Source organism: Chenopodium quinoa, unplaced genomic scaffold, assembly GCF_001683475.1.
Source record: "Chenopodium quinoa cultivar QQ74 unplaced genomic scaffold, ASM168347v1, whole genome shotgun sequence".
NCBI lineage: Eukaryota > Viridiplantae > Streptophyta > Magnoliopsida > Caryophyllales > Amaranthaceae > Chenopodium > Chenopodium quinoa.
The window spans coordinates 5833581-5857827 of record NW_018742205.1 but is presented as its reverse complement, the minus strand read 5'-3'; the positions used below and the strand labels follow the sequence as shown (position 1 = coordinate 5857827).

The following is a 24247-nucleotide window of genomic DNA, read 5'->3' as shown; positions in this document are numbered from 1 at the left end:
ATACGGACCGATAATGGAGCAAATAAAAAGAGACAGATAGAGTAGTCTTTTACAAAATAGCATTACTATAAAAGGTGTATTTAAGATATATACGAGGGGAAAACCAATTTTTAGCTTTAGGCACTGAAGATGATCCTCTTGAATTTAGTGCCAAATTTCAGTACCAACTGGTACTAACAACTTGGGAAGATCCTCTTTGTTAAAGCAAAGTGAATGTTGCCTTCGCTAGAAAAGAAGCCTGACCCGAGTGTTTCTTTTTTGTTAAATAACATGACTGCACCTTCGTTTTGTCATACTTTTCTCCCTTTTCTTTCTTCTTTGGTTCTCAATCAAACATCGGAATTTGTGCCCTTAGCGTTATAGTAGTACATGCTTTAATATCTCGATGGTATAGTAGTTGTACTTACACATGCAATTCATTTTTATGATTCTCGATCGTGAGTAGATAGGATGGCGCGCATGTGGGTATACTATCGCATTTGCGAGCGAATGTGGGTATGATTTTGATGTGTTGTACTCCGTAAATAAATATATGGGTATTAAAAATTGTATATGCCTATAAGTAATGGATTGATGGTAACTAAATTTTTTTATCCAGGTATAAAACAATGGTTCAATCAAGGCGTGTTCCTTAGTTTATTATGAAGAATTTGATCTTTATGCGATGATTTACCAGCACACAAGTACAATTTAATTGAGTGTGAGGAATGTCGATGGAAACTCGCTCTAATTCTCAAGTCAATACTTGACAAAAAATATAGATGTAATCTTTTACAATACTTATGACTTTGTGAGCGTATAAAGAAATTGAATACACTTAGAAATTGCCTTTATAGTGGTCATAAATGTAATTTAAGAGGCAAATATTGAACCTAATAGGTATCATAATGTGGGATGATCCGGTAACCCAAAATGCCAAAATGGTTGATTAATGTGGACCTCATGAAATGAATCATGGCCAACTTAACTTGAGGTGCCCAAGTTAATCCTTTGTGGGCTTTACTCTCGAAAGCTCAATTGCTTGGAAGTAGAACTGACAATCCTAATCCGACCCAAATGACCCAACCCACAACCTGAAAATTAACCCGAAATCATTGACCAGAACCCGAATTAACCCGACCCGACCTGAACACGACCCGAAATGGAGTTGGCCTAAATATGACCCGATGCCCGAAATGACCTGACCCGAAACCCGAAGTGACCCTTATTGATTGACCCGAACAAACATGACTCGAATTGATCTGACCCGAAATAACCCGACTCGAAATGACCCAACCCAAAGTGACTCGATAGGTACTCACAATTTTATTTTTTTTCTTAAAGAAATTTACTTTAGTGTCTAATTATTATTCAAAAGTTACTCTTATTATTGAAATAAGAGTGAATTTTCCCACAAATTTTTTAAGTGAATTTATTTTTGGCGGCTCGACCCAAAAACTAATCCTAAAAATTAGCTCAACCCGAGCTGACCTAACCCGAACTGACACAACCCGAACTTGACCCAACCTGAACTCAACCCAAAGTATTAACCCGGCCCAAATTTGACCCGAAACCTAAATTGACCCAACTCGAGCCGAACGTGACCCAAATATTTGTTGACCCAAAAGCGACCATTTGAAATGACCCGACCTGAACGACCCGTTTGCCAAGTCTACTTGAAAGTCATTTGGACACCCAAACTAGTGTATCTATACTTCTATCTATATGTATATATATCTATAATAACACAGACCATCCCACAAACCAATAGCGCTACATGTCACACTTATCATTTAACATATTTTTTTTCTAATTTTTTTATAATACATTTACATTTAAATCATCAATAAAGTTAATTCATTATATGTAATTAATATTATTTCTTTCACTTTCCCACTAACTTAAATACTTGTATAGATTATGTAACGCTGATTCCGTAACTTGCATCGAACGGAGTGAGTAACGCAAAGGAGTGTGTAACGCAAAGGAGTGACAGAAAAACTGCTGCCAGTCCTTCCTGAATTTACTTCCACTCTAGTATTGACTTTCTTCCTCGAACAGTCAAACTTTACACTCATCATTCCTCTCATGTTTTCTCTCTCCTCACTCGCTCTCCCCCGTACTCCCGTCATTTTCCGGCGACAATTCATCGTCTCCGACGCATCATCACCGGCGATTCCACGGTCGCAAAATGCAATCCTCAATTCTTCGAAATTAAACCTAAGATTTCCAACTTTCATGTCGAATTTTCAATCTTCTGGAATTAAATCAAGCACTGAAGCTGTTGTTGTTGATGATGATGATGATAGCAGCAGTTCAAAGAGGAGAGAGAAAGCGAGCGTACTTCGTGTTGGTTTGATTTGTGGCGGTCCTTCTATGGAACGCGGAATTTCGCTCAATTCTGCTCGATCAGTTCTCGATCATATTCAAGTAGTACATTTTAATTTCCTCTTTTCAGTTATTTTAATTTACTTTCTTTTGGAATTTTTTTTGATTTTGTGATTTTCATTAAGCTAATGAGAAGATTAATGCTATTTTCTATGCAATTTTCTCAGTGAAATTGACTAATTTGATATATGTAGCTCTTACGTTAATCATAAGGATTGAATTTTAAATATATTTCTTAAAATGGAATTAGTTTAAGAATTTATGACAAAATCACTCAGTCGATTAGTGTCACTAATGTTTAATTAGGGTAGTCGGAGTATTAATTTTCTGAATTTATAACCTATAGTTTAAAAGATGCTACAATCTTTGTTGAAATCATGATGAATTAGTAATGGAGTACATTTTTTAGTTTGCAGTGTTGTACATTGTTTTTCATTTTTTATCTAAATATTTTTCGGTGTTTAGAGAGACATAAAGAGCAATGACATAAATCGAAATGATGACCGGATTACGGAATGCACATTGTGGATTTGTGGTACAATCGTATAAGTGTTGTGATATGTTTTGTTGATGATGTTATCAGGGAGATGATTTGTGTGTTAGCTGCTACTACATTGACAGTGAGCTCAATGCTTATGCCATATCTTCTGCTCAGGTCAACTGCTTAGCTTACTTATCTATTTTTAACAACTATTGTACGAATACACAAAGGAAGTACGGAAATTATGTTGAATACATTTGATAATTCGGTTCCATGGGAAGTCGAAAAACCCTTAAACTGTTGCCATGCTTTGGTGATTGTAAGTTGTAATTGCTCTGTGTAAATGGATCATTTGGTAAAAAAAAAAAAAAAATAAGTTGTTTGGATGAACTATTTTAATGTTAATTTGTTTTATGGAATGAGCGTTTTACTGTCAAGAGCTTTTATGATTTTTATTTGAGTTACAAAGAAATGAAAGGAAATCATATTGTTTTCTGTAGAATACGTTCACTTCTGAAGTTGGGGTTGGGAATTTAGGAATGCATTTGATAATTTTGGCAGAAAGATATTGTCTTTGTAGCATGCAAACAGCAACAAACATATTGAGCTAATCTGTTTCTCTCTTACTACTTGCAGCTCTATTCAAACACCCCTTCGGATTTTGATTTTAAGCTTGAAAGGTGTGTAGTTCTAACTTTTGTTATTTATCATCTTTCATGAGAATTTAGCAGCGATTCCATAAAATGAATTGTTTGTTTTCACTGTTGTTCTCAGCCTTGCTCAAGGTTTTCGCTGCTTGTCAGATTTTGTGGAACACCTTGCTGCTTCAGTTGATATTGTGTTTCCTGTCATCCATGGTCCTTTTGGTGAAGATGGTACTCTTCAGGTATATAAAATTGATGCTTTTGTCTAGGAGGAGTTTTTCGCAGAAATCTCTCATGCAATTAGGCATCCAGGAGTTGTTGGAGCAAGCAAAGGTCCCTTTTGTTGGTACAAAATCAAATGAATCTCGCAAGGCATTTGACAAGGTGAGTTTATTGCTCTGGCTGACCCTCTAATACTTTGAGGACCAGTTCATTGTAAGCATTTAGTATTACCAATGATGTGCTATGAATCCATGACTAAGTCATATAATAGTGCGCATTATGTCATATCATTCTATCATAGCACTGTTTGGTTTAGCTGGTTCATAGGGAGGCTTCTGTCAGGAGTTTCTTGCTTCTGTCATAAGTTGTCTATGCATGTCACATGCGCATTATGCCCTATATAGATGGAACAAATTAATATTTAACTGGGAAAACAGCATCTCAGATTAGTTATTTCGGATCTTCCCACTAGAGGGATGGGAATTGAGTCTACTAAGCCAGGTGAACTTCTAAGATTTAATCTGTCCTACATCTCAATTATTTTCCAAAAAAAAGAAAAAAAAAAAAAAAAAAGGCTTGACCAGCACTTATACAATTAAACCAGATTAGAGCATATCAATTTTTTTTTATAAGATGTCAAAATGCCAAGAAGCTAGTTTCAATTGGAAAGACTCATTCTACTTATGAAGTATGCTTTAGAAAAGAGTAATTTGTTGATAGTTTGTATGCTTTACTTTCCTTGGTCTGATGTAGAAAAACCGAAAAGCTTTACAGAATTACTAAATATTTATGCTTACCCACACTCACTTTTTACTCGCTCTTTCTTACTTGATCCTTATTTCTCTAACAAATTCACCTTTTTCTAACACACCCCCACGTTTTTCTAACTTGCCTTAATTATGAACCTACAGGCAGTGGGTAGAACAAAAGGATAATAGCTGAGGGAGTATATAAATATATAAGCTTATCTATGAAAGGAGATTATATGCAGTTCTTCCTAACATAAACTCTATTATATTTTAACTAATAAGGAATGGGATCTATTATGTGCCTAGAAAGTGGGATTGGTTCTAATTTTCCCTGCTTATCACCAATCTGTTTCTATTCTTTCCTCTGTATTTAATCAATGACTAGCCTTTGTAGGACTTATCTCATCATATCACAAATTTACCTCTGCTGTTGGTTTAATGACTTGAGTAAGAACATCTGTTAACTCAGAGGTCTGAAGTCCCTCTGAGAAATGACCTCGCAATGCAGACTTGTCAACCACCCCCCCCCCCCCCCCCCTCCCCCCCCCCCCCCCCCCCCCCCCCCCCCCAAAAAAAAAAAGGTTACCTATATCTGGTGCTAACTGATGTGTTTCATATGATGTGTAGTATGAAGCCTCATTAGAGCTGAGCAGACAAGGATTCTTGACAGTTCCTAGTTTCCTGGTTCAGGTATTTGTATTGATATAAGTCATTTTTGTTGCTTCTGTTAGAATTGTTGCCAGTTGATTGTAGTGTTATTCTTTCAGGATTTCTTTGTCAGTTTGAATTTATGATTGTTGGATGGTAATAAAAGTTGTATGACACCTATTTATGTCTGTCATAGGCAGCTCTATTCCTTTTAGATCAAGTTTCTAATGAAAGTGAGAAAAAATCTCTCAGCAGTTCTAGGGGTATGGCTGCAACAAGCTAAGAGTCCTCTGGTCTTACACTCATTATCCCCTTATATCCTGTTATAGTACATAGGTGGTAACTCTGTGAGAGTAATTGAGAAACTATGTTGTCAGATATGGCTCTTCCATATGATTTTCAAGACTATTTTAAACTCATAAATTCTGGGGGATCTTTTTTGATGCTTATGAAAGGTTGTATGTTTTGACTAAGGGAATATTGAAGAGATTCTGAAGCTGAAGCAGTTGCTTTTAAAGTTATAGAAAATCCAGAAAATTGTCAGCAGCTGTGTACAAGGTCGTTAATAAAAAAAATCTTCAATTCTAGGAGAAAGCTCTAAGTATTCACCAATAAGCTATACTAGTTATAAATTGGTGCTCAACTAATGAACTATACGAAATTGAATGAAAAATATCTATCCTTATAGGTCGTTTCTCCACTTTGTTGGGTCCTTATTAGTTATTATACTATAAACAAAATCAAATATTGTGTCTCAACTCTTGCTCGTTGCTCCTTTTTTTTTTAAAAAAAAAAAATTGTTTTAAAGAATGTAATCTTAGCTATTTTGCTACTGATAATTATTTTTATTCATGCTATTAGGGAAACGAGTCAGATGAAACCGATCTACAGAAGTGGTTTGAAACAAATCAATTGGATATCGGAACAGGAAAAGTTGTGGTAAATAAATTACACATTTGAAAACTCTTTTCATGAAAGTTTGAGGTTATTTCATTCTTGTGATTATTTATTTGTTTTTTCAGGTAAAACCAGCAAGAGGAGGATCAAGCATTGGTGTTACTGTTGCATATGGAGTTGCTGATTCTTTTACAAAGGCTTGCCGAATAATAACAGATGTATGTATTGTACAATTGGTGACATGTCACTAGACAATAGACATTAAACTGTGAAGGTGATCCCCCCTAAATAAAGGGTAAAAGAAAGATAAAGGAGAGGAGGGAGAAAGAGGGGGTGGGGTGGTGTTAAATTCTTAGTGATGTGTGTCATTATTGAATGACTTACTGTACTTGTACTTCATTTATGCCCTAGCTGCCTTGCATGAAGCTCAGTAATTCAGTATGGCCTGGAATGATGAGCGAATTAAGCAACTTTGTTGCACCAATATGTAATAGACAGAAATTCACGGACCGAACTCACAGAAAAGATTGATTTGTTGATTAACTAAATAATCTGTTTGTTTTTTTTTTTATTTAATTGATTTAATAAGAAGAAATTACAAAATGGAAGCTTCAATATTGATTGACAATGGACTTAGGATTAGAAAAGATAGGTTCAATAGCTTTAGGCTATTACTCTCCAATAGTGAGTTTAGCTCACAACTCTCTAACAATGGCTTTAGGCCATAACTCTCTCAAGGGTTCACACCAAATTTCTGCCTATCCTCCTCTTCCTTCCCTCTCCCTATTTATTTACAATCCCTAAGATGATTCTAGATAGTTTGTCTTTTTTTGTGCCCATGTGGCATCTCTTGGTTCCTTGCATAATTTCCCTTGTATGTACTGCATAACAACAATACTGAACGACTCGTAACGCCCTCCCCTAAGTCGGTTCATTACACAATATTATTAGGTTTTCATTATCCTTTCATCCCTTCCAAACTCTAAATTTTGTGTTTTTGATTCCTGATTCCTAAACTTTAGGATGCTTGCTTGACACCTAAGAAAATAAAATGAAGAATATGTGTTTCTAGAATTGGTGGTGCGCATTTTCTTAACTCTATTTTCTGTTTGTTTATGACAGAAAGTTGATGATAAAGCTCTTGTCGAGACATTTCTCGAAGGAGGAAAGGAGTTTACTGCAATTGTCCTTGATGTGGGAATTGGTTCTGACAGAAGCCCGGTTGTATTATTGCCTACAGAAGTTAGTGCCATATAGTGTATATATTACGCTATTGTTGTTTTACATAACTCTATATTGTTGCCGCTTTTCCTGAATCAGCTTTTCTGATTTAAGTACTGAACTTGATACTGTGTTTAAAGTAACTAGCTATCAATTGATTTAAAATCCCGTGTTTGGCTTATTGGGTTCTTCGTTCTACATAATAAACTACTCATGCTAATTGAGAATGTAAGAGTGCCATGTTTCTGTTTGTCTATCTTTTTATGAAAGACTATGTTGCATGGCATGCACGCCTTTATTAAGATAACTTAAAGCAGGCCATAGTTGATTTGTGGTGATGGATATCTTTTATTATATTTTCCTGAATGATCTAATTGTGCTTGATTATGCTGATGGGATCATAATAGGATGTCTTATACCATGTCTCTCTTAAGAGTGCAAAGTGGTAGCATTGAGCATCTTTAACCTTTAGTAATTATTCTTATTCTATCATTCACTTGAAAATTTATGACGCTGTATATCATTCTACTATGTGAATCTGTGTATACTATTCATATTTTTGTTGTTTAATTTACTGTGATAATCACCAGGTGGAGCTTCAATTCAAAGGTGATGCAAACCTGAGAGAAAAGGATGCAATATTCAATTATCGAAGGAAATATCTGCCTACTCAGCAGGTATACGACTATATGTTAATAGCAAGGAGATGGATATATTTTTTAATATGCAGAAAAAGAACTCTTAGATAATTCTTCTTTGATAAGAATCATCAATGTTTTTCTAGAACAGCTTTTTGGCCTGCGAAAGTTAATATATAATATATATATTTTTTAATTTGTTTACCCTGTCCATACCTCCAATAGTAGCATGATTTCTGATATAAACTACTTTTAGATGATGATTTTTTCTAATGTGTTTCTTAGCTGTTAGTATCAGCACTAATAATGGTATAATTGGTGGCAAGAGTTTCCATTTTTGTAACTCCCATAATTTGAACTTCAGCCATGATAGGTTGTATCTGCTATGACATATTCACATGTATCAGGGGGATTATCTTTAACAATCAACATAATTTTTTTTTTCTGCACATCCTCATTTAAATTATTTGTGTCAACAGGTTGCTTATCATACTCCCCCTCGTTTCCCCTTAGATGCAATTGAGATGATTCGGGAAGGAGCCTCTTTATTATTCCAACGTCTTGGATTATGTGATTTTGCTCGGATTGATGGTTGGTATCTACCTCCTTCTTTTCTGAAACTTTCTTCAGGATCAAAGTTTGGAAGAAGTGAATCTGGCTTTGTATTGTTTACGGACATCAATCTGGTCAGAGGTTTTCCTAATACCTGTTTCTTCTAGTCATACATGTTGTACTACGCTTGAAATTGCTAATGAAAATTCACCAAATCTAGATCAGTGGGATGGAACAGACAAGCTTCCTTTTCCAACAAGCATCAAAGGTATCTTTCTTGTACTCCTCCCATTTTGTGGGATGGATTAGATGAGCTTTCTTTTCCACAATGTTTGCCCACTTTGTATTCTGCAACTCAAAATGCTGTGTGTCACAGATTACAAGGTGGAAATAAATGGCATTGTGGGATGGAGGAGTATCTTTTTCTAGTGGACTTTGTTAAAATTCTGTTTTAGTAGGGTGATGTAATTTGCGTCAATATAGATACAGTTGTTTTCCATGAGGCTGATTAATTTTTTATTGTATGTCCATTGTGGATTTTCTGCCTCTAGGTTGGATTTTCCCATTCAAAAATCCTGCGGAGCATTCTGCAGCGCGCATGTTCACGGTACCCCAATTTAGCATCGTACACTATCGAGTCAAATTTATTACTTGAAAGACAGAAGCACTCTCAGATAAAGGAGTCAATGTCGGAAAGGAAAAGAGTATTTGTGCTTTTTGGAGGGGACACGTCAGAGAGGCAAGTGTCTCTTATGAGTGGAACAAACGTCTGGCTCAACTTGCAGGCATTTGATGATGTAAGTAGTCTCACTCAAGAGAATATGAAATGACTAATTTAGGTGTGGCTGAAGCTTTTGCTTTCTTAGGATTTTTAGTTTCTTTTACGGATTTAGGCTAGGTTCTTTGTTCTTGAGGCCTTCATTTTATATGTTTAAAGTTAGGATGCTCAACAATGGACATTGTCTGTTTCCCCCTATAAATGATCACAAGAAGGTTTCCTGTGACTGGATTTCAGTTTGTGTTATTGATGTTGTATGGATAGGGCTGCTTATTTATGTCTCCTATTGTGTTTTGGAGATTAATTTGGGAGTTTCTAACCAGCAAACCAAAGCATGATCCATTATTTAAAATAAACAATAAAATTGTTGCACGACTGCACAAAATATTTAAATCTTAGGCATGAGCACGTTTATAGTATTCTGCTTTTTCTAAAACAAGAGATTAATTGCTCCACATGTTCTCAATTTCTACTTTCTCATCATGGTGAATCCCTGAATGTTTACATGCTTTCTGTTTGATGATTGTTAGTGCATGATCATTGGTCATTTCAAGTTATTTTAAAATCTATAATTTAAAATTGCCGTTCAATAACCTCTCTCTTGTCTGGCTGTCTGCATATTTCTGCATGAATACTTTAGCATGTTATTTACATTTATGAATTTAGGATTAAGAACCAATGGCATGAAATGTGAATTATGCAGCTTGAGGTTACTCCATATTTTCTTGCGCCAACAAGCCCATTTCACCTACAGAGGGAGAAGGATGACGATTTGAGCTCCAGATCTGTCTGGTTCTTGCCGTAAGTAAATATAGCTAGTTAATTTTGTAAATTGAGTATACAACAATTTTATTTTATTTTTTATTTTATTTTTTTTTTCTTTCCCTTTTTTTTTTTTCTGTTTTCTTTTCATATTTCATACAGCTCTTTGAGTGATTAGAGGCTACATCTCTCCCATTAGGATTCTTATTGTTGACTTGAAAATATCCCGTGCAAAAGTTATTTGTCCCCTATACTGTTTTACTATAGCTATGGGCTGAGTTTGTGAACTATGTTTTCGAAACAGAAGTCTGGCAGTTGCACTACTTGGTCTAGTTCTTTTGTTCCATCAGTAATTTTAAAAAACTATCTAATGAACAATTTCTAACTTTGGATTGTGATGAGCTAAATCTAATATCTCGTCAATCTGTCTTTTGCTTATTGTTGTGAAATTTGAAGTAATAGGCTAGTAAGTTGCCCTTAAAGTCAAGAAGCTTACAACCTCTTTGCATTTGGGAATAAGGCTGAAAGAGTAACTCTGCAAGTTTTTGGGCAATACTGCTTGGCTGCTTGCATCTATATCCTCACTTCTTCCATAGGTAGCAGCCTTATTTGCGGAATTTTGATAATGGTGCAGCTTGTGTAATATACTTGTATATTTTTTTGTTTAGTCTTAGCCAGTTTCCAGCCTTTCCAGTATCTTACTTAGAAATACTAGCATTTCATTCTGAATAATTTTTCCTGTTCATTGTTTAAGAGTGCAGAGGGACGCAGGTGGTGAAGCTATTATGGATTTTGCCCAATCATATGATATAATTTTGGCTAATACTTGGTTTAAAAAGCGGGATTCACACTTGATAACTTTTCGGAGTGGAGCAAATGCAACACAAATAGACTTCCTGCTCACAAGGAGCACGGATAGACAAAGTTGCTTAAACTGCAAGGTCATCCCATGAGAGATTGTGGTCACCCAACACTGGCTTTGGTTATGATTATTCGTTTGAAAGGCGAAGAAAAAAGGAAGACAAGAGGAGCCAAGGATAAGATGGCGGACTCTAAGGGATGCAAATGCTAAGGCCTTTACAGAAAAGGTAATCAAGGAGGCGGATTGGAATGGAGAGGTGGATCCAGACATGACTTGGTTACGAATAAAAAAATGTTTCCTAAGAGTGGCCAAAGAGGTCTTAGGGGAATCAAGGGGAAGAACTTTGATGCAGAGAGATACTTCGTGGTGGAATGAAGAGGTGAAAGCAATAATCAAGAAAAAAAGGGAAAGCTATCAAGCCTTAGGAAAATAAAGGAGTGACGAAAACCTTTGCAGCATATAAGGAGGCTAAGAGTAAGGCAAAGGCAGTTGTTCGACAAGCGAAAGAAAAGGCTTATCAGGAGGTTTATGAAAAGCTTGACTCCAAAGAGGGAGAAAAGATCATTTATAAGATGGAAAAGAGAAGGCAAGAGGCAAGGAAGGATATTGGCATGGTAAAGTGTGTCAAAGATAAGAACCAAATTGTCCTAGTACAAGAGGAGGACATCAAGGACAGGTGGAAGGGGTACTTCGATGAATTTTTTAATGGAAGTAATGGAGTTGTGACGGGAGATACCTCCGTGAGTGATGAAGAAATCAACATGGAATATGTGCGGAGGATTAGAAGAGTAGAGATAGAGATTGCATTGAAGAAGATGAAGCCTAAGAAGGCGGTTGGCCCTGATAGTATACTAATAGAGGTGTAGAGGTGTTTGGGTAATATTGGTATTGATTGGTTAATAGACCTCTTTAACAAGATATAGAGGGCTATGGGGATCCCGCAAGATTGGAGGAAGAGCACCTTGGTCCCGATTTATATAAACAAAGGAGACGCTTAAGATTGTTCTAACTATCGAGGGATTAAGCTTATGAGCCACACTATGAAGTTGTGGGAAAGAGTGATTGGACATAGGTTGAGGCCATGCCCAAGCATTTCGGATAACCAATTTGGTTTTATGCCTGGGAGATCTACTATGGAAGCAATCCATTTGATAAGAGAAATGATGGAGTTTTATCAGGTAAAGAAGAAGGATCTTCATATGGTCTTCATTGATTTAGAGAAGGCATATGACAAGGTACCAAGAGAGGTACTTTGGTGGGCAATGTTGAAGAAAGGTATCCCACGAAGGTACGTGGATCTGGTTAAGGATATGTATCGGGATGTGTCAACAAATGTGAGGACATGTGGAGGGTTGACAAAAGATTTCCCTATTAAAATTAAATTGCATCAAGGGTCTGCATTAAGCCCTTTTCTTTTTGCAACGGTTCTAGATGAAGTAATTAGACCAATTCAAGATGAGGTCTTATGGTGTATGTTGTTTGCGGATGATATTGTTTTGGTGGATGAAACTAAAGATAGGGTTAATGCCAAGTTAGAGCAAGGGAGGCAAAGGTTGGAATCTAGAGGGTTTAAGCTAAGTCGGAGTAAGACTGAATATTTGGTATGTCGCTGTGGTACTGAGAGAGGGGAAAAGCGATGAAGTGATGAGTTTGGATGGAAAGGAATTGACCATGAGTGAATGTTTTAAGTATCTTGGATCGATCATCCAGAAAAATTCAAGACGTAGCCCACAAGATTAAGTCGGAGTAGCTTAAATGGAGAGCGGCCACGAGAGTGTTATGTGACCGAAGCATCCCCTTACAGTTGAAGGGAAAATTCTATAGGACTGTCATAAGACCAATGTTGCTCTATGGTACAGAATGTTGGGCTTCTAAGAAGGAGCACATTAAAAAGATGAAGGTTACGGAAATGCGCATGTTAAGGTGGATGTACAGGAACACTCTAAGAGATAAAATCAGAAATTAGGTTATTCGCAAGAAAGTAGGTGTGGCAGGCATTGCAGACAAAATAAGGGAAAATCGTCTGCGTTGGTTTGGGCATGTAAGACGGAGACCCGAGGGTGCACCGGTTCGAAGAGTGGAAGAGTGGGACCATGGAGGGGTTAAACGAGGGAGAGGGAGACCGAAAATGACTTGGTTGGAAGGGGTTAGGAAGGATATGAAGTATATGGATTTGCATGAGGATGAAGCATTGGATCGTAAGGGATGGAGGAGGAAGATTTGTGTGGATGACCACACGGAATAATCATATTTGGTTCATGTAGGTGACCCCACTTATGGGATTAAGGCTTGGATTGATTGATTGATTGTTTAATAGTGCATGATTATGAATTTGTTAGAACAAACTAATTCTAGTGAACCTTGACATTATATGGTTTTTTATCAATCAATTAAATGCCAACTTGTTGATGTTATTGCTGATAGTCTATCTTCCATTTCAGACTTCAAGGAGAACCAACCTCATTTTAGTTAAGTGGTCATGTAAGCTAAGTCACCGTTTTGTGACTTTGTGAAGAATTTATGCCTTCTGTTTTGTCTAATGATTGGGGATTTTGAGAGGTGCCATAAATGACATCACGCTTGCTAGAGTAATTTGCCGAAATGAAGAAGCTAGTCAAAGCCCATTTAGAAACGACATGGAGTATTTGGATATGTTCTCTCTTGATTGCATTTAGATAAATTTCTTCCATTTCAAGTGTTTTGCATTAATTGTCACTTTGTCACAGCTATTCTCTTGTCCTGAGACACACTACGGAGGAAGTTTTAGCTGCTTGCATCGAGGCAATGGACCGGGATCGAGCTGCTTTGACATCTCGTTTACGAAAAGAGGTGATGGAAGGTCTCATGATAGGTTTGAAGAAGCACAGCTGGTTTACAGGGTTTGATATATCTGATGAAGTGCCTGTTATGTATTCTTTGTTGGATTGGGTCAGGCTGGCCAAGAATGTTCAGGCAACTGTTTTTATTGCAGGTTGTACATTGTTGTCTACAATCTGTTTTGCTTTTTATATAACCCCCTGCTGCATAACCATAGACATCATTATAAAATCTGTTATAATAGACATAAGAAAAATTATCAAAGAACAAATACTAAGTAAGAACATGCAACTCTATGTTGTTTACTAACTATGTGTTAGCTACGTGCAGGACTGCAGGGTTGGTTATTAGGGGCATAGTGATTTAAGGCATATTCTAACAAAATCATTTCACAATTACCCTTTTTCCTATTACTTTTATTTCTCAAACATTAAATATACTATCAATCAATCAATCAAAGCCTTAATCCCATAAGTGGGGTCGGCTACATGAACTAAAAGTGATTATTCCATGTACATTAAATATACTAAGCGTCAAAAAAAAAAAAAAAAAAAAAAAAACTAAAGTACTGTAATGTTCAAGGTGCACTTTTACATGGTTTTTATCATGTTTCATTGATTGTAACACGGGTGTGTTTCCGTAGCTCTATTGAAAATATCTATGAGGTATTGTAAAATCCAACCCTATGTCTACTGTCTAGATATAATTCTTTTAAATGGTCATAAACCTATAAAAAGATTAATTTTCTGCATATGGAACTCAAACCTAAGAGATTTTGTTTTACACCACACCAGCTATATACTTGAGTTACAAGATGTTTACATTTTGAAAATAATTTGAAATCAATCATATTTCTGCAGATAAAACTCGTCTTGGTTCTACTAACAAAGAAATGCTGGTAAGTTGTACAACAATACTGTGTTGTGGGCAGCACAGGCTCTTTAGGTCTTCCACTTAACAGGTGGTTGGAGCATGGTTGGCAAGATGAGTAGGTGACATGAAGTTGTGAACTGTGAACTAAATGGCCCCAAAAAATACCAAAGCTGAATTAGTCAAAGACCTGGAAAGGCTATGCTAGTTACTCTACATATAGTGCTCTTAACTCAGAGACTATGTGATTTATGATACATCAGTTGTATTTTGAAGGCCAAGATATACCCTTCTGAAAAAACAGCTAACTTTGAATGTTATCCTACTCCGGCAAAGTTCATCCTTCTCTTGCATAAGGATTGGATAATACAGAAACTTGGTTAAACTATGCCACTATACTGTAATTGGGAGCTCAGTTTTTTGTTTCTTCCACTCAATAGTTTAGGTTAGAACTGCAAGATGGGTGGTACAGGATAGGTTAGGTGATACAAAGCTGGGAGATGGACAAATTCAACTCTAGTAGCTGCAAGCTGAAGGATATTTAGACAAAAATTAACTGATTCCAGGTACTTAGTACTCACCTTTCACAGTTTTATCTCTCAGATTGTAGAGTTTAGTTGAAACACTGTTGTGAATCAGTGAATTACAGTAGTAAAGTTGATAGTGGAAGAGATGAGATTGTTCGTATATTCTGAGGGTCATTGTTAAAGGACCATCTCAATTAAAAGTTTAAGCTAATGGTTGAGGACTTGAGGCCTAGGAATATGTTTTATACTCTATCAGTCATGCTGCATGGGAAGATTACTAGTTTACCATGGTTGAAAATAGTGCTTTTGTCATCCTACTGAAGAGTAACACCACTAACTCAGTGGATTCATCTCCCTGATAATGGTTTTTCCTTCAGGTGCTACTAGCAGAATTGTTTTGCCAGAGAGTGATGGATGGCTCAAGCTAGCAACTAGGAGGGTGATACCATACCTCATACCTCATGCTGGTACAGTGTAATTATAGATTGAGGTTTTATTTCCAGTTAATTCTTGCTTTTTAATAATCTTGGAAGTAGGAAAGCCATGTCCAAAAAAATAACTCTCCTATTTTCTGCATGCTGGATCAAGTTTGAGGTTTGAGATGGAGGCTGGAAGGGTGTAGGGTTCACGGAGAAATTAAAGTATGCACGAAGCAAACAAAAAAAAAAAGAAAAAAGAAAAAAAGAGAGTTAAGTATGGAAGTGTTTAATGATGATCTTCAGAGGAAGCGATGCCTTCTTGAAGGATAATCTGTAGGAAGTGGGAGCTTAAGGATTATATGCGATAGTGATTTGACTAATTAGCTACATTTATGAGACTTGTTCAACATGTTCTTAGAAATAATTATAGAAGTTATTTCATCAAGGACTAAAAGGTTGAATGTGCTAAATGCTAAGTGTTCTAGGAGCAAGAGGCTTTGTTGATGAGAATTGTGAGATTATTCTCTCTTTAAGATTTGAAGGATATTTTTTTGTAGTAATATTGCTTCTTGTTTTGGGAGGTTTGGGCTTGGGGACACTGACTAGATTATTAGAGCATCTCCAATGGTAAGCTAATTGCCAAATCAGCTTTTCATGCCACATTAAATTTTGTAGCTAGTTTGTGCCCCTATGATTAGTTATTAGCTTGCTATTTGAATGAGCCTTACTTTCTCAATTACCTTTAAAAATTTAAATTTATTATATATCGATCTCCCATATTTTGGATTCTTTTTCTCCAGCAAATTAGCTTGTGCAAGCTAATTTTATTTTTTTAGCTCCAATGGTCAAGCTAGTCCCTAGTGACTTTTGAAAATTGCAAGCAAGTCCCTAACTATAACATTGGAGTTGCTCTAAGGTACTTCGGCATTTTGACAGATGAGGTTTAGAAATATGTTTCTGAGATCAGATAGATGAATCACTAAGTTGTAGCTATTTCACAACAGCCTTGTTGATTCTGTCAAGGATGACCCTGTTGAGGTCTTTTCGGATTTTTAAGAGGCCGATAAGAAAGATAAAGATTTCTACTTCTGTCATCTTAGTACGTCAGTAAAAGTTCTTGTTGGGTTAAAGAATTTTGGCCAGTTAACCTTGTTCTAACTTTTCAAATAGACGTGTTTTCTCCAAAACTTTTATTACAGAGTAAACAGATTTTGGTGTAGTTCAGAACAATTTTGGAATTAAAGTTTGGTTGTCAATGAGTTTGTATATATTTCCAGAAGGGGAGAAGATTGTAGTAGTAAGAATTTGTTTCAAAGTTCAATTTTAAGAAGGATGTGTATATGTGTCAAACTCAGTCGGAGTTGTTTGATCTAGAACAAGAACGTTTTTGACTAGATGGACACTGTAAATAAAATCTATTTAGTTTGTATTTGTAACTTTCATGCGCATTGGTCATTATAAACTTAAAATGAATTTTGTTGTGCTTTCAAAATAATCTATTTATCTCACTTTTTGAATATAGTGCATGGAGGGATTGGGGAAGATGGTACTCTTCAATCTTTGCTGGAGGTCGAGACAATTCCATACACGGGTATGATGAATATTGGTATCTGGGATTCAAACGTTGAACTCAATTTCATTGGGCTTATCATTTTGCTTTTAATTGCTGATGATGTGCAAGGTCCTGGTGTGATGGCCTCCAAAATATGCATGGATAAAGTTGCTACTTCGCTTGCTCTTAAGCATGTATGGTAAATATAAGTTGGAGCATTCTGGTTTTGTGAAGTTTTGCTGAAAGTCATCTTAGATGCAGACATCTTTTTTGTGCATATGCTTGTGTGTCCTGCTCTTTGAGGCTCCAAACGCCACCTTTTTTTTTTTTTTTGGACTCTAGTGCACATTTAGCTGGTGTGTCTTGCTCTTTGAGATATTAATTAGGAAGAATTTTCCCTAAACAAAGGTTTATAAAGATCTTTTCAAGATAATCAAACTTATAGAATGAGATAGACACGACAATGTTCGTTTAGTTAGTAGATAGTATGATTTTGGATTGTATATTTTTAATATCTCATTGTTATATTAATATGTAAAAGACGACATACATGCAGTTTTTTCAGTAGATTCTCTATGGTTGTAGGTTTTGTAGAAAAAGTTGATTAATGGAAGATTTTTTTCTATCAGCTTGCAGAATGTGGCGTTCTAACCATAGACAAGGAGGTGAGGAGGAAGCAGGATCTTCTACAGTTGCCTGTTGATGATATTTGGCAAGAGCTGACCATGAAACTTAAGTGTGAAACTCTCTGTGTCAAACCTGTTAGAGATGGATGCTCTACAGGTGTTGCAAGACTGCGGTAGGTCTGCGAATGTCATTTCGTATCTGTTATTATTTAGCTATTATGCTGATGGAAACTTTGAGTCCTTGACTACTCTTACAGTTCTTTGTTTAACAATATGCTTTTGTTGTCCATCTATCTTTCATCTTGTATTGCAAATCTTGAAGCTGTGTAGAAGACTTAGCCATTTACATAAAAGCTCTGGATAACTGTCTTCAACGCATACATCCTAACAATTTCTCAAAGGTAGGACATTGATAACTTCAAGTTTGTTGTTTACAATTCGAGACATTGTTAACATCTTAACTTAGGAAGTAGAGTAACCACTTCAAGTTTCTGATGAAACACGGAATATCCTATTGGCTACCTTGAAACTCACCCGGGAAAAAGGGTGTAATATTTTGTTAGGAGAGACTGATAAACCTCTTTAGTCTATTATCTGGGTTGTTCGGAATTGGCCATCAAACTTCATGAAATAGTATAAGGCAATGTTGGATTCAGGATACCCCAGTTTCTAAAAAAAAGATTGAAATAGATAGTGCGGATATGACAAAGGTCCTCTTAGTAAAATGATGTAATATTATGCAGGGAATAAGCAAATTATGGATATTTATAACTTATAAGGATTTTTTTTCTCCAAATCATAGTTGATGCTTCTAATTTTACTGCTTGCAGGCACATGGGATGATTGAGATGCCAAATCCTCCTCCAGAACTGTTAATATTTGAGCCTTTCATTGAGACTGATGAGATTAAGGTTTCATCCAAATCACATTGCTTTACTTGGGAAGGACGAAGTAGATGGGTAGAGGTAACTGTTGGTGTGATTGGAACAAGAGGATCAATGCATTCTCTGAGTCCAAGTGTGACTGTGAAGGAAACTGGCGATATATTATCTTTAGAAGAGAAATTTCAAGGTGTGTGTAGAGCATAACATTGGGCTAATTGAAGTAATTTTTAGTGTGAGGAATGTACTTATTTCTTGAACCTTGTTATTTTGTTAGGTGGGACTGGCATCAATATTACTCCTCCACCCACATCAATCATAAGGTTTGTCCCTGTGCTCTATATTCTGCATTAATCTTTTTAGAGCTGCACTTAGTGAATCCATTGGGATTCTGATCTGTTGCACTGTATTATTGACCAACCAAGTAAACAAACACATGATAAACATTCATCATGTTCTTATGTAACTACACACATAGATCTACATTTAGATATATGCGGGAGAAAATTTGGAATGGATATGGAAAAGTATGAACACACTGTTGCCAGTTTTGCTTGAAATTTGGTTTTAGTTACTTGATACCATATAATTTCCAAGTTTAGGCTACCCATAACATTCAAGTTTATACATATAGATTTAGCTGATTATATAACATATTTGTAGTCCATGTCTTTATATACCTGTGAGTCACACTATGTCATTGATACCAACTTAGGAGTGCTTTTCATATGTGAATCCTTTTAGTTCCGTATTGGAACTTGTTTAAATAAGAATTCATGTAGTTGATGGACATGATGGATTAATGACTTGCTTTCTTGGTTATCCATGGTTTAATTGAATAAGTAAAAAGTGTATATTCTATGGAATTAACTGTTAGAGTATTTTGAAGGTTTTATTTATTTATTTTATTATTTATTTTTTTTCTCTTTCTTTTTTTGGGTCCTTTTTTTCTGGGTTAAAATGACTTCTTGAGGTATCTATATTTACTCATACCTTACCTGCACCCATAGGATCTAATATGGTACGAGTGAGGTCTAGGGTCTAACCACAACCCTTATTTATTTTGTTCTCTTTTTTTTTTTCTTTTTTTCTTTTTTTCTTTTTTTAAGTCACCCAATTCTGTATAGTATATATACACTGCATAATAAAGCTAATTATGACCATTAACTGAAGGAACAAACAAATGCAAGACTATTGATAATTGAGTAAAACTTTTCAAGAAAACAAAAAAGGTCAAATTTAAATCCTTGAGTCCTTCACAACATTGGCATGGAAGCACTAAACTAAACAGAATATCCGAGCTCCAGTTTTCGTTTTTTTTGTTTTACTTTTCTAGTCTTCAGTTGTAATTTCTTACCAATTTTTCTTAACTGGTTGGGTATTTCCCTACCTGGGAATGTGGGTGGGGGAAGGGAGGCTCTAGGATAGAAGAACACATCAACAAAGACTGAATTTGCCACCATGACCCTGTACAATTATGTGGGGTTTATAAACAAAAGCTTCAGATTTTTGGTTGTTATTGATCACCATGTATTTCTCATTAGTTATAACATCTTTATTTCATCTCAATAACATAAGTAGCCTCTTTGTTTATTTTTGTTCTGGTCTTGAATCAGTGAAAACGCTTTGGAGAAATGCAAACAACGTGTTGAGCTCGTAGCAAATGCTCTTCAACTGGAAGGATTTTCACGAATCGACGCCTTTGTTAATGTTGACACTGGAGAGGTATGCTTTTTTTAATATGGCCAACTATATATATTATTGACTAGATCTCTACTGAGCAATTCCTTGTACCAGTGTGACCATCAGACAAGATTATACCTCTTTGTTTATTCAATATATTAAAGACTAGATTGAAGTCAAACAGTTCTTTGTGCTAGTTGTTGGAAGTTCTTGAAGTTAAAACAAAGAAAGTTAGTATTTATTCTTTTGACATTTGGGATTTAATGGCTATTGGGGCCTTGATTTTAGATTCCTTTTATTGCTGCTTTAACTGGGTATTATTGCTGATTAATGTTGTTGGTTAAAGACTAGCCGTTACACCTTTTAATGTTGATTAATGCTAGCTCTTATGGGGGATTAATGGGTGGATGTTACACCACTTAATTGATTATTGTTTTCCCCTTAATTGCTGCCATGCTGGTTGTTTTGCTCCCCTCATTGCTTTATAAATCAACCTTATTCACCTCCAAAAGAGAAAACAAAAAATCAGCTGTCTTTCTTACCTTCTCTTTAAAATATCCCTTCGGGTTTTGGGCAAGTATTCTGAGTTCCAGTCGGGTTTGTGAGTGCACACAAATTCCGGCGCCGTGCTTATCCTGGAGGGCGACCGCTTGATGTCTACTGCACCGGGGTAGCGCGGAATCGTCTTTTAGGTCAGAGTTTCACCACGACACGGCAATTGTCAATTTGGTCTACACAACATTGAGATAAGTATTTATCGTTTTGTATTTGCTTATTTACTAACACTAGTTTGAACACGAACCAAACCTTTGTGCAATTACGAGGATGAACAACTGATTATTATGATTATGCTGATTGTTCTTGCAGTTTGCTAAGCTGCCTCTTTTTTATATTTATTTTTTCTGCTTCTCCCGCTGATAGAAATTTCATTTGCACCATAAGTTCTATTCTATTGAGAAAATTTTCTGTTAATTTTTATGCTAACCATATTCATTGATATCTGCAGGTGCTTGTCATAGAAGTTAATACAGTTCCTGGCATGACACCTTCCACCGTTTTGATCCATCAGGTAGAGAAATGACAAATTAAGTGCCTAATTATCATTGCTTTTTATCCGTTTAGGTTGTAGAGTTCTAAATGTAAACCTATTTAAGTTCTTTCCTCTGTTTTACTTGTTTTCCTATAAAATATTTGCAAGATATGACTACAAAATTGAAGGTGTTATTGTTAAAATCCTTTCGTTGCTGCTCCGTCTCTCTATTGGGATGGGCTTGGGGGTGAGGAAAACGTAAAATCAAATTGAAATCAATTTAACCCATATAACTCATCACTGATGAGAATCTACTTCATGGGCATGTTAGATGCAAACAGACCTGGTAATATTGATCTGGTTGTCCTGCAACTATCTATTACTGTAAAAAACCTCTTGATAATGTTGGTTGTGTCTTTTGGATATATCTCTAATTCTCAATTACTTGTTTAACAAATTAAAATGTGTGTAATGTGTTGCAGGCACTAGTAGAGCAGCCTCCCTTGTATCCTCACCAATTTTTCCGCAGGCTACTGAATTTTGCATCGCAGAGATCCATGTAATAGTTCTACATCTACCTTTCAACGTTGTGTACTTGATCTATTTAATTTATTGTGCTCAGTTGGAGTGATTAGCTTGAACAGAATTTTGCTCCATGCATGTAAAATTAGCCATCATAAGGCTGAAATTTCATATTGATTTGCTGCTATTATACAAGATTCATGTTCTTGAAATCGGTATAGTGAGAAACTGAGTTTTCTGTGACTAATATTCACAATGTTGTCTACTTCCCTGGACTTCTGATTAAGGTTATACTCCCTCTGTCTCACAATATAGTTTCTATTTTGGAGACCCAAAATGTTGTTCCTGTTTCTATTTTTGGATAGTATGTAAAGACCATTATACCCTCATTTTTTTTAACTTTATTAATTGAACTTTCTAATTTACCCTTAACTTTTGTCTATAATTGTACTTTTAACTTTTTCTCCCCTTAAATTATCCACTTACCTTGTACTTTTGTTTAACTTTTGTCTAGCTTTTTTCCACTTTTAATGTAATTCTCCCACTTCTCCTCCCATTTCTTAAATACCGTGAAGAAAACACAATAGGAACTATATTATGGGACGGAGGGAGTATAAACGAAATGTAATGGCATTATGCCAACATGATTCATGTTTCACAACTATGATCTTTATTTATTGTCTCCTGCTTTCTGCATTAACATCATGAATTGTTCTCATCATATTATCCCTGCCCGGCTGCCCACCTCGAAATTCTATCTACCTAAAGACTTCTATTCCTACCCTTTATCCCGGCCCTTTCCGTTCTTGACTTATCTCCTATACAAACACCCCTTACTGTGGGATGTACAAGAACCAAAATAGGAACGATTTTACCTTCCTATCTCTTCACTTCAAATTCCTAATTTCTTTTTCAAAAATTAAACCGTTTGCCTAACTCCCTTAATTTCACTCACACTTTTCTAAAAAAAAAAAACTCCCTTAATTTCAAGGGTTGCTTCGTTTGCTTGCCCCTGTTGTTGTGCTTCTTTTGCTTGCCCCTGTTGTGTTTCTTTTGCTTGCTATTGTTGTTGTGCTTCGTTTCTTCGTTGGCTGCTCTCTTCAATTATTTTTCTTCCTTCTTCATTGGCTATCAAATTTTAAGATTTTGGTTGTCAAATTTTGGGTTTTTGTTGTCAAATTATTGCTGATTAGAAATTGTCAAATTTTTGCGTTGCATTGTCGAATTGTTGGTATGTTGAATGTGAAGTTTATTTTTTTTGTTCTGTCGAATTAATTAAAAGTAGAAGTGTTGCTTCAAATTTTTTTTTATTTTTTTTTTTTTGGTCGAATTCATGAGTAGCAGTGTAATTGCAATTTCATTTTGGTGTTGATTAATTTTCAAATTTTTTTTTTTTTTGGCCAAACAGATGTTCCATGCACTGATCTTGCTTGTTAAGTAAAGGAACGTGAATTACCTACTGTTTCAGTACTTATAACATAAACTAGTTTTGATATTAAGTATTAGTTGAAATACTTTTGGTCGTATTTAACCCGACCCGAAAATTTTACCCGAACTCGATCATAACCTGACGTGTTTGAACCCGATATGACCCGACCTGAAACCAACCCGAGTTAACCTTAGGATTCGTGACCCGAACCCGAACATGACCTGAGATGACCCGACCCAAACATAACCCGTCAATTATTGACTTGAACCAAACCCAACCCGAATCCGAGATTGACTAAAACCCGTTTAAATCCGTTGAAACCCGAAATCAACCTGACATGTTACTAACCCGACCCGAATTCAGCCCGACATGTTACTAATCCGACTCGAATTCAACTCGATCTGTTTTTAACCGACCCAAACCTAATATAACCGACCCGAATAGTAATGCAATTAACTCAAGTTGACCCGAACCGAGCTAACTCGACCCAAACAGTTAAACACTCAAATTGACAAATCTACCTTTAACATTGCTTACACATTGATTCCTTAAACTAACTTTCCCACACCACACACATATCTTAACTCTTATACTCTTATCTAAATAGCTAGTAATCTTGTTTAGCAGATTAATGCTTTAAAATGTTTCCCTTAATGAAGCTAGTTAATTAAGAAGGATTGTAATCCGAATCATAAAGCTAATAATAAAGAATAGAGTATTAAATTGACACAACCAAATTAATGTCAACACCTTTTATTTGATTTATCAATGTTGTCATATTTCAACTATGTACCACAGTACTAGACTATCTAAACTCATATTTGAACTTATATGAAATTATTTATCCTAAAATAAGTGAAAAAAATGTAGTTTAAACCTATTAGCTTGAATATGAACTTATCTGAAATTATTTCTCTTACAATAAATGAATAAATTGATAATGATTACACGTGAACGTCAATACATGAACTGTTAACAAACCGAACCAAAAATGTACCCGAACTCGATATGACCCAACCTGAAATCAACCTGAGACCCAGATTAACCCAACATTCGAGACCCGAACATGA

At 35.8% G+C, this 24247-nt stretch overlaps 1 protein-coding gene across 9 annotated transcripts; it reads left to right on the top strand.

The window, feature by feature from the left end:
* Positions 1–1657: 1657 nt before the first annotated feature.
* On the top strand, positions 1658–22137 carry LOC110730606 (D-alanine--D-alanine ligase-like). 9 transcript variants are annotated; one of them, XM_021910434.1, is made up of 24 exons: positions 1666–2409; positions 2951–3022; positions 3485–3528; positions 3623–3734; positions 3805–3876; positions 5091–5153; positions 5973–6050; positions 6134–6226; positions 7131–7250; positions 7820–7906; positions 8347–8553; positions 8640–8687; positions 8971–9216; positions 9901–9998; positions 13548–13792; positions 16977–17045; positions 17136–17200; positions 17636–17805; positions 17955–18033; positions 18463–18703; positions 18791–18836; positions 20130–20238; positions 21203–21265; positions 21709–22137. In XM_021910434.1, the coding sequence occupies exons 1-24, from the start codon at positions 2068–2070 to the stop codon at positions 21787–21789; spliced, it is 2850 nt and encodes a 949-aa protein (XP_021766126.1). In that variant the 5' UTR covers positions 1666–2067; the 3' UTR covers positions 21790–22137. The 9 variants fall into 9 exon arrangements, 5 of the variants coding, with proteins under 5 accessions (XP_021766137.1, XP_021766148.1, XP_021766135.1 ...); XR_002513108.1 differs by lacking the exon at positions 18791–18836 and having other exon boundaries at positions 1662–2409; positions 20130–21265; positions 21709–21775; XR_002513112.1 differs by lacking the exons at positions 18791–18836; positions 21709–22137 and having other exon boundaries at positions 1663–2409; positions 21203–21271.
* The last annotated feature ends 2110 nt before the right edge of the window (positions 22138–24247 follow it).

Bases quoted from the DNA above. Each gene is read 5' to 3' on its own strand.
- LOC110730606 (XM_021910434.1), top strand. From the start codon at position 2,068: ATGTTTTCTCTCTCCTCACTCGCTCTCCCCCGTACTCCCGTCATTTTC. The intron at 7,251-7,819 runs GTTAGTGCCATA...GATAATCACCAG, and splicing joins TTGTATTATTGCCTACAGAA to GTGGAGCTTCAATTCAAAGG. The intron at 18,837-20,129 runs GTTTGTCCCTGT...GTCTTGAATCAG, and splicing joins CCACCCACATCAATCATAAG to TGAAAACGCTTTGGAGAAAT.